General features: G+C 33.8%; 2 protein-coding genes and 1 long non-coding RNA gene across 6 annotated transcripts in view; 2 read left to right on the top strand and 1 right to left on the bottom strand.

The window, feature by feature from the left end:
* LOC104771151 (shaggy-related protein kinase alpha) overlaps window positions 1-2973 on the top strand; it is a 3757-nt gene extending 784 nt beyond the window's left edge. For 2 of the 3 annotated variants that reach the window (XM_010495626.2, XM_010495625.2), the window contains exons 2-13: window positions 408-588; window positions 681-773; window positions 862-921; window positions 1019-1291; window positions 1380-1454; window positions 1553-1609; window positions 1697-1837; window positions 1926-1976; window positions 2067-2162; window positions 2264-2347; window positions 2444-2546; window positions 2685-2973. In XM_010495626.2, coding sequence (XP_010493928.1) covers window positions 466-588; window positions 681-773; window positions 862-921; window positions 1019-1291; window positions 1380-1454; window positions 1553-1609; window positions 1697-1837; window positions 1926-1976; window positions 2067-2162; window positions 2264-2347; window positions 2444-2546; window positions 2685-2767 — 1239 coding nt within the window. In that variant the 5' untranslated portion in view covers window positions 408-465 and the 3' untranslated portion in view covers window positions 2768-2973. Of the gene's footprint in view, window positions 1-407; window positions 589-650; window positions 774-861; window positions 922-1018; window positions 1292-1379; window positions 1455-1552; window positions 1610-1696; window positions 1838-1925; window positions 1977-2066; window positions 2163-2263; window positions 2348-2443; window positions 2547-2684 lie in introns of all 3 variants that reach the window. The other variant, XM_010495627.2, reaches the window with a different exon arrangement.
* Window positions 3085-4403, top strand: LOC104771150 (zinc finger CCCH domain-containing protein 3-like). Of its 2 annotated transcripts, none has more exons than XM_010495624.1 (5): window positions 3085-3317; window positions 3392-3453; window positions 3625-3688; window positions 3851-3904; window positions 4025-4403. In XM_010495624.1, the coding sequence occupies exons 1-5, from the start codon at window positions 3188-3190 to the stop codon at window positions 4132-4134; spliced, it is 420 nt and encodes a 139-aa protein (XP_010493926.1). In that variant the 5' UTR covers window positions 3085-3187; the 3' UTR covers window positions 4135-4403. The 2 variants fall into 2 exon arrangements, with proteins under 2 accessions (XP_010493926.1, XP_010493925.1); XM_010495623.1 differs by having other exon boundaries at window positions 3851-3919.
* LOC104771149 lies at window positions 8070-9237 on the bottom strand. Its single transcript, XR_764733.2, has 2 exons — window positions 8702-9237; window positions 8070-8433 (listed from the first exon to the last, which is right to left on the bottom strand). It is a non-coding gene; the product is annotated as an uncharacterized LOC104771149 (long non-coding RNA).

Here is a 9243-nt window from a genome sequence, read left to right as displayed (position 1 = left end):
TTTTTTTTTTTTTTTTTTTTTTTGAAACTACCTAAAAAATTTTGAAGGTGTTTTTTAGCTTCAGATCTGCTTGTATAGACTAGGATTCACAATGAACTTTAATTTTTGGTTTTGAGTGGGTCTGCTTCTAGTTCTAGATCTTCTTACTTGGATGCTTGGGTCTTCTAAATTTGCAATTTTTTTTCCCGTTAAATAAAAACAACTTTCCTTTTTCGTCATTTTAGTGTTCTAAAATTTGCTTATTTGAAGTTGGGTATCTGATTTTAATCACTAAGTAAGTAATCTTTGTTTTAAAACTTGAAAGAAGATTTTTTTTTAAATTTGTTTTTTTTCTTTGTTGAAATTGAATTTGTAAAGCTTGTTTTGTTTACTCAGTGGACTCATTTCTGTGGTTATTATTATTGCAGGCTTGAGAGCTTGGAAGAGTTGTAGAAAAAGAAAGAAACTATTTTTGTAGCCTGAAAAATGGCGTCAGTGGGTATAGCTCCTATCCCCGGGGCAAGAGACTCTACTACTAGTGCACATGCTGCTACTGGTGTTGATAAATTGCCTGAGGAAATGAATGACATGAAAATTCGAGACGATAAAGTATGTTTTGATGATGCGTATTGTAGCTATAGATTTCTGCTCATAGTTTTTTTTTTTTGTAGAAATCTAAAATGGGTTGTGATGGTTGCTAGGAAATGGAAGCGACGGTTGTAGATGGCAATGGTACTGAGACTGGTCACATCATAGTGACTACTATTGGTGGAAGAAACGGCCAACCAAAGCAGGTTTCTTGCTTCTTCTTTATCACTTGTGTTAGTTGATTCGCTTTAAGAGTTTTCTGTTTGATTTAAATTCCCTCAAATGTGAATGCAGACGATCAGCTACATGGCGGAACGTGTTGTTGGACATGGATCTTTTGGTGTTGTGTTCCAAGTGAGTTTTGTTCGTTTATCTCTCGCTCTCTACAATTATGTAAGATATGATCCATCATCTGACTTGGATTCCTTCTTTTTTTCCTTGTATGATTCAGGCGAAATGTCTTGAGACAGGAGAAACTGTTGCAATAAAGAAAGTTCTACAAGATAGGAGGTACAAGAACCGTGAGCTTCAAACCATGAGGCTACTTGACCATCCAAATGTTGTGTCTCTCAAACACTGCTTCTTCTCAACCACCGAAAAAGATGAGCTTTACCTCAATCTTGTTCTTGAATACGTCCCAGAAACTGTTCATCGGGTTATCAAACATTACAACAAACTGAATCAGAGAATGCCTCTCATATACGTCAAACTTTACACATATCAGGTTTCAATTATTGCATTTTTATTAGTTTTAAGAGGTAGAGGCGTTTTTTTTTTCCCATCACTTATCTGTTTTTTTCTATCTTTGGCAGATTTTTAGGGCTTTATCTTACATTCACCGGTGCATTGGTGTGTGTCATCGCGACATAAAACCTCAAAACTTGTTGGTACGAAAAAGCTTAATAAACCAGAACTCACAGTATACCTCGATAGTTTACTTGTCCTCAATTTTGAATGCCACTTTATTTTATCTATAATGAAACAGGTAAATCCACACACTCACCAAGTAAAACTATGCGACTTTGGAAGTGCAAAAGTATTGGTACGTTTGATATATCTTCTCTTGAGTACATTCTTATTTGGAGAAGTTAAAATCAATCTTGTTGATAAATGTAACTCCTGAAAACAGGTAAAAGGAGAACCAAACATCTCCTACATTTGCTCGAGGTATTACAGAGCACCTGAACTTATTTTTGGAGCAACTGAGTATACGACAGCCATTGACGTCTGGTCTGCAGGATGTGTTCTTGCTGAACTCTTGCTTGGACAGGTAATACACTAAATTCTCATTCAAACATTTCTGTTCTATTCGAACTGGAGTTTTGTGATTGACAGACTCTATCCTTTGTTCATGGCAGCCCTTATTCCCGGGTGAGAGTGGTGTTGATCAACTTGTAGAGATAATCAAGGTATAATCAACTAAATAACATGTTCTTGTTATCAGTAATTTTGATGGAAGATTTGATGTTTATGTATTTGTTTGTTTTGCATTGGGATAGGTCTTGGGAACGCCTACCAGGGAAGAAATCAAGTGCATGAACCCTAACTACACGGAATTCAAATTCCCTCAGATTAAAGCTCATCCATGGCACAAGGTAAATTAGATATTATATACACCAGATCATAATGTTCAATGTCTCTTCTTCAGTAGCAGTTTAAGTCAATGTGACGATATTTTCTCATCATGTATTCACAGATTTTCCACAAACGCATGCCTCCGGAAGCTGTTGATTTGGTCTCAAGACTTCTTCAATACTCTCCTAATCTACGAAGTGCCGCTGTGAGTATTAGAAATCAACGTCCTTCTGTAAAAATCTTCTCGAAGTTTTTTTTTTTGTCTGACATGTATACGCTTGAATTGTGAATCTGGTCACAGCTCGACACATTGGTCCACCCATTCTTTGATGAGCTAAGAGATCCAAACGCACGTCTGCCTAATGGTCGTTTCCTTCCACCGCTTTTCAACTTCAAACCTCACGGTAAAACATCTTCCTTTCCTAATGGTCCAAACTTAAATCCATCATTGTAGAGTTGAAATACATAAAGAGACTGCTTATTTTTCTTGGGTAACATCTTAAGATCATGGACTAAAAATTGTGCTTGTTGTTATGAAACAGAGCTGAAAGGTGTACCCGTGGAGATGGTAGCTAAGTTAGTACCTGAGCATGCGAGGAAGCAGTGTCCTTGGCTCGGTTTGTGAAAACCCCAAAAATGTAGCATGAACAACACATCTATAATCTCCTCTCTCTCCCTCTCGATGTATCAATATGTCACAATCTGATATGTATCCCTTTTGTTTGTTGTATGAGTAGAGAAAAAAAGAGTTATTACAGTACTGTGCTTGGTCGGTTGGTTTATAATGTAACAACCCACCAAATAATTTTTTTCTATCTAGAGTTTCGTACTTATGCTTTTGTATCGTTCTTCTTTCCTCTGCAACATCAAACCTAGTAGTCTGTCTATGTTCGTCGCATTGTTTCGCTGTAGCAATTTCAAGTTTCTTCGAGAAACCTCATGCGACAATTGTAAAGCCACTTCATTCCCAGACTTGATAAATGCCAAAACTTTGTGATATATACTTATTATTAGGAATTACGAGTCCGTCATCGCTGTAGAAGATATGCCGTCTGGGAAATATTACTGTGATTACTGCGAAAAGGAGTTTCAAGACACTCAAGTCGCTAGAAAACGCCATCTTCAGAGTAAACCTCATCTTCGAGCTAAAGCCCTTTGGTACAGCTCTTCCTCAGGTCTGTCTCTCGTCTTTCTTCTCTCTTCGTCTCTCTCTGCTTCGCTTCTCTTTCTTAACATCTCCGTTTCTTAGATCTTAATCCACAAGTCTCCAATTTTGCGACGAAGGGTCTCTGCAATAGCTTCATTACCTCGGTACGTCTTCAATCGAATTGAACTTTTTTTTTGCTATGTTCATCTTACCTCCTAGCAATCTCTTGGGTGTGCAAAGTCTTATTCTTTCGTTGAATCAGAAGTTCTTGCATTGCCTTGTTTGAGGGTTTTGTTTTAGGTCTTATGTTCCTGTCTTAATTGGGTCTTTTGCAGAATTTTTGCCCATTCGGAAACTCTTGTAGATACGTTCACCCTCGGAGCAATACAGGAAGCACAGGTTAGGTCAAAACCTTTAAACATGTGGTTTAGACATGTGGTTTCGTCTCTTTTCTTGGCTTCTTAAAAGCTCTAAAGAAGTCTTCTACTACGCCCATCCTAGATTCTGTCTTGTGTTTGTTTTGCTTAGAACATCATCTTTCTTTTTGAATTCAAAATGCAGGATTCACCAGTAATACACAACCTCATCCTGACATGCTTAACCAACATATCCAAGGAAGTACTTTAAACCGTATGCGTTCTTGTTTTGTTTTTTACCATTCAACTTCTCTAAGTCGTTTCGCATATTTACTACTTATAGAAATCTGATGTTGGAGGTTTTGATTGTGCAAAACAGGTGATTTTTTTAGCGGGAGACCAGGCACAGGTTGGTTTGATCTTCCGCCATCTCTGAAACCGCCTCCTGAGCAAGGCTATCCTCAGCTTCCCTCCATAGACTGGGGATAGTGGGTGGCAGGGATTCAACATTGATGATTCTACATAAAAGAAAAACTAATTATCTGCCCGTTAAGGCTCGGCCATTGGCCATAGCTTTGTCTCTTTTCGAACTCGGGGGTTGAAAGGATATCAACTTATGCTTTATAGGCACGGTTTGGACATTGCAATTAAACACATTCATTGCTTGAGTGTCTCTGCCTTATAAACTGAGAACCACACTTTCTATGTCTGAAAATACTCTCACAGGACTTCATTTCCTGAACCAAACTTTCAAAATATCTGACAGTCGGAGCAATTACATCCTAAAGCTTAAGATTATTTAAATATCTGTCAAAGTCGGAGCAATTACCTCCTAAAGCTTAAGATTATTTAGAGTAAGCTTAAGATTATATCTTGCAGTTCGATGGCCCTTATATAATTTTTCACACCAATGCATATTTGATCACAGTTTTAACAAGTTTCAGTCAAGGTAACATTTTATCAAGTATGAAGCTTCAATGTTTCAAGTTTCAAAAGGCAATTACCTTGTGTTTGGTTGATTTAGAAAAATGCAAGTGTTGGAAGCATTATATAATGAGTGAAGTCAAGGGTTTTAGTCTTAGTTTAAGGGCAATCTAGGTAAAAAGACAAATAAAATTGAGTTTCAAATTAAGTGACACATTTTTTATACTTTTTATATAACTATGAACAATGATTTTGCAATTCAACACTATATTTTTTACTTTTGAGAGACTCCACATCATCTTCTCTCTTTTCCACTTAATAATTCAACATACACTCAATTTTTACACTCTAGTAGTTTAGTTTAATAAAATTAATCACTTTATCCCACCACTTTTATCTTTTACTCTTATTTCTTTTTATGTTTTTGATTTCCTGATTACATATTTCTAAACCTTATAAATATCTTATAAAACCTTGTAAATATCTTATAAAACTTTATAAATACTTGGATCAAGTATCTGAATAGTAGTCACTATCCTGAAATAACTAAGAGTATAATATTTATAATACTTTTTAATTTTTTCTTTTTATTCTTAATTATATTTTTTGTAAGTAATAAAGACGAAAAATAGAGATACTTATTACTAAAAAAAAATTACCAGAAAACTTGAATTTGATAATTTGATATATTTTAGAGTAGCAAAGAACATTGATTTTAAAATTGATATATATGGGTTGTGAAAAGAGTAATTAGTAGATTTTTTGGGTGTTTAAAGGATTATGTGGCAGTGATTCATCTTCTTCTCGTTTTTCAACATGTCATTTCAAATTTCAGCACCCTAATTCAACATTCTCACTATACATATTTAACCATTGAATAAAAACTTCAACATGTTCGTTGTAAATGGTATAATCTGTATTTATTTTTTAAATATGTACTCTTTCTAATTTGGTTATTTAAGATTTTTTTTCGTCTTCAAAAGATTATATGAAATTAAAACAAATGATTTACATTCATCGGCCATTTGTAACAAACTAAGTCACTCGTCATAAATTTGCTATGTTGTGATTTGCATTTAACTTTATTATATATATATATATATATATATATATATTTTATGGTTCTCAATGATAACTGCAATCCAGGCGGCTAAATATGTCTGCAGTTTGGACCGCTTTATTTTTAGGGTAGATAATAGACCACTGTGGACAAATTTTATTTGTATGTAAAAGCGGTCCATTGATCCACATCGGAACGCCGTCACGCCTTCGTCGGAACTCCGGAACCCTTAATCGCACGTGTATGTAACGGATCCAAACGAGATTTCGTGATTCAACCAGTTTCTGACTCGGAGTACTCTCTTGATTTTGTTTCCAATTATTTTCCTATTTCTTTGTAAATTTTTTTTTTGTTCATCAATTAAATTTGAAAGTTCATAAAAAAGAAATGCGAAAGTGTACGACTACTATAATTTTCGTTCTTTTTTTACTAATTTTTTTTTTCTTTTTAATAGGTGTTGCATTAAAATGAAAGCACAAGTTTCCATCAAACAATTAAGTTTTTAGAATATTATATGTATGATCCAACTTGAAAGATTTTAAAACTAATTTTCAAGAAAAACTCCATATTGTTGGGAGAAAAGCTAAGAGAAATCTAATGAAGAATACATAAAGATGGTGAATGATTGTAACTGGGTTAACAAAACTTCAAAGATCTTGTTTTGTAAATTAATTTTATGATAAATTGTTTAAAATGTTCAATTAAAAACATACAAGTTTTGATTTGGTTATAATTTTCATTCCTAAGATGAATATTTTGTGCAACATAGGTCCACATGAGTTTTTAAAGTTCTATATAACATTTGAAGTGATTCCGGACCTTAAATCATGGAGAACATATTAATTTTTTTTTAACTTAAAAAAAATTATATGTATCCAGAAAATTTTGGTTTTAAAGATAAAGAAAATTTACCTTTCCATTAAAAAAGTTTTACCAATAGAACAAAGTTGAAAGCAATATTTTTGAACAAACTATTTTGTTAGATGAAAGTATGAGACAATCTATGTTTATATAGAAGTGAGTATTTAAAAAATTTAGAATTAATAATTAACTGTATATTTCCTTAATCCCATTTCTAATTTTTTGTAGAATTAATAACTTAAAATAAAAAATAAAAAATAATGTTATAATTTTGATTATGAAAAATATATATATATATATATATATATATAATCTCCTTATAATTATTAAAAAAACTTTTAGTTTTTGTAACTTTTTTTTGATAATTATCTTTTTACATTATTTCTATTATTTAAAACAAAAGATTTTTTTTTTGTTGTAACTCAAATCCCTCCTATTAAATATTAACTTTTACACATGTCAAAATCTCAGATTGATATAAACTTGACAAATGTCAAAATCTTGTTAATGGCTAACTTTCAAAACCCAAATTTATATAATAAGATATCAATGTTTATTCTTTGAGTAACATAAGTACCAAAATTGAAAATCAACAGACAAACTATATATTATTTTCAGTTTTATTCCTCTAGAGAAAATGATTTAGATGAAAATTTACGCTGTCATTTTGGCTATGAGAGTTGCTTTTGATCTAAAGCTAAAGTTTTCATGTTTGAAATAACTTATAAAAAAGTGGATCTCACTACAATTAAACCATAACTTCAAAACTGAACAAGACTATGTATTTGCTCTTTAAAAAATATAACATGAAGTTGTACAAGTTTTCCGGAAGTTTCCTCGCCACTATATTCACATTGGACTAGTTTATGAATCTTATTTGATAATGTACTCTTAGACCTGCTAAGTCATACCAGGTATTATATATAGGGGGAAAATATAATACTAAGTTATTAGTAAATCTCATTGTGAATTTCGAAAGTGGAACAACAACACTGCATCACTGTGAGAGAAGAAGTACCACTGATCGCCCCATCAATAGCTATGAGGGTCAAAAATGAGAAAATAAAAATGTGTATCTAAAGTTGATTCATAAGAGTATAGATGAAAAATAGTTTATTTCTGGTTAATAAACCTTCAAAATCTTGTTTTGCCTTGTCTTACTACTCCATTTATTATTTTTATTGAAAGGGAATAATAGTATTAAGTTGTTTTTGGGTAAAATAGCAATCATGATTTTCTTTTGTTATTAAATAAAGGAGATAATGGAAGGTGTTTTGTTTTCTCTAATTCCACTGTTGAGGATAACATTAGACTGATTATTTAAAGCTACGCCACGCCGATTTACGAATAGCTGAGTTGTATAATTTGTGTTAGTTCGGTAGGTCAAAGGTTCAGAGTTACGAAGGTGCACCTGAAATTGAGAATCATTTCAATCACCACAACGACCAAAATAATTATTCTCATCACCAGTTTCTATACTCAGAAATTAAATATCTTCAAATGTTTTAGTGACACGATTCGGATACTACTTAGTCGAAAAAGTCTCCGGTTTAAAATGAACATCCTCACTAGATCAACGTTGCCCTCTTAACCAATGATATCATTTGAATCATAATAAACGTAACAGATTATTAACTTTTTACGACCGTGACATGTCCATCCACGAACCAATAACACTGACTACAGTGCGTTATTACCCTGACTTGCTAATGTTTTAGGAGACATGTAAAAGGGAGCTTTTGAACAGGCGAATCGAGCAAAGGAAAGAGAAGAAAGCTTAGTTTTATTTTATCATACATGATTACTGTATAAGAAGTTCATGCTGAGAGATATGATTGTAGAAATAGAAAGGTTACTTCATTTCTTCCAATTTCATGAAGCTCCATGGTACCTAAACCATGATAACTTTCAGGATGATTCATTCGCCCGAAAAGCTTGATGCCCTGGTTAATACATATAGACGAGATAAGCAAGACAATAATGAAGAAGACATTATTAGTGTTAAGATGTTTCTAGTAACATTTCCTAAATGCCTCACAATGCTTATAAAGAAGATGTAAACAAACACACCATTGTTCCCAAGACTATATAAATGCTCCTCAATTTTCGACTAACGCCCCCAAGTTGATGAATAAATAAATAGTAACAATTGGGACATGATATTTCTGAAGAAACGAATTCAATAAACAAAGGAAAGTATCTATACTGTACCTTAATCAACCAGATAGAGACGTGCACCTGAACCCATCTCTCACAAGTCCGTTAATTACGTCCCTGAGCCTATGATAATCCTCAGGTTTGTTATAAACTTGAAAAGAAATACGCACATATCCCGTGATCGGATCAATCTCTCCGTCCGCAGGTGGCCTGAAGTAGGTCGGGATTTCAATTCTGAACCTTTCTCTCAAAAACGTTCTTAGCTTCGAAACATCCGAATCACTGGACACTCCTAAACAAACCGGTAACCCAACCATGATCATACTGGCACACATCTCGGGCGGACAACCAAACTGAGTCCCCCAAGACTTAACCAGCATCTGACCCATCTCAACCACAGACTCATGATTCCTCTTCTTAATACCATCAATCCCGCCTTCAAACCGATTCACAAACTCCAAAATCGAAGGAACCACCAACTGAGCACTATAATCTCTAGTACCAACCCACGAACTCTCAACCGCCAAACCGTTCCCATACGCATCCGACACAACGGGATGATGCAAATCCCTCGCACCGCTACTCGATTTCCTACA

Source organism: Camelina sativa, chromosome 20, assembly GCF_000633955.1.
Source record: "Camelina sativa cultivar DH55 chromosome 20, Cs, whole genome shotgun sequence".
NCBI lineage: Eukaryota > Viridiplantae > Streptophyta > Magnoliopsida > Brassicales > Brassicaceae > Camelina > Camelina sativa.
This window is presented reverse-complemented; position numbering and strand designations above follow the sequence as displayed.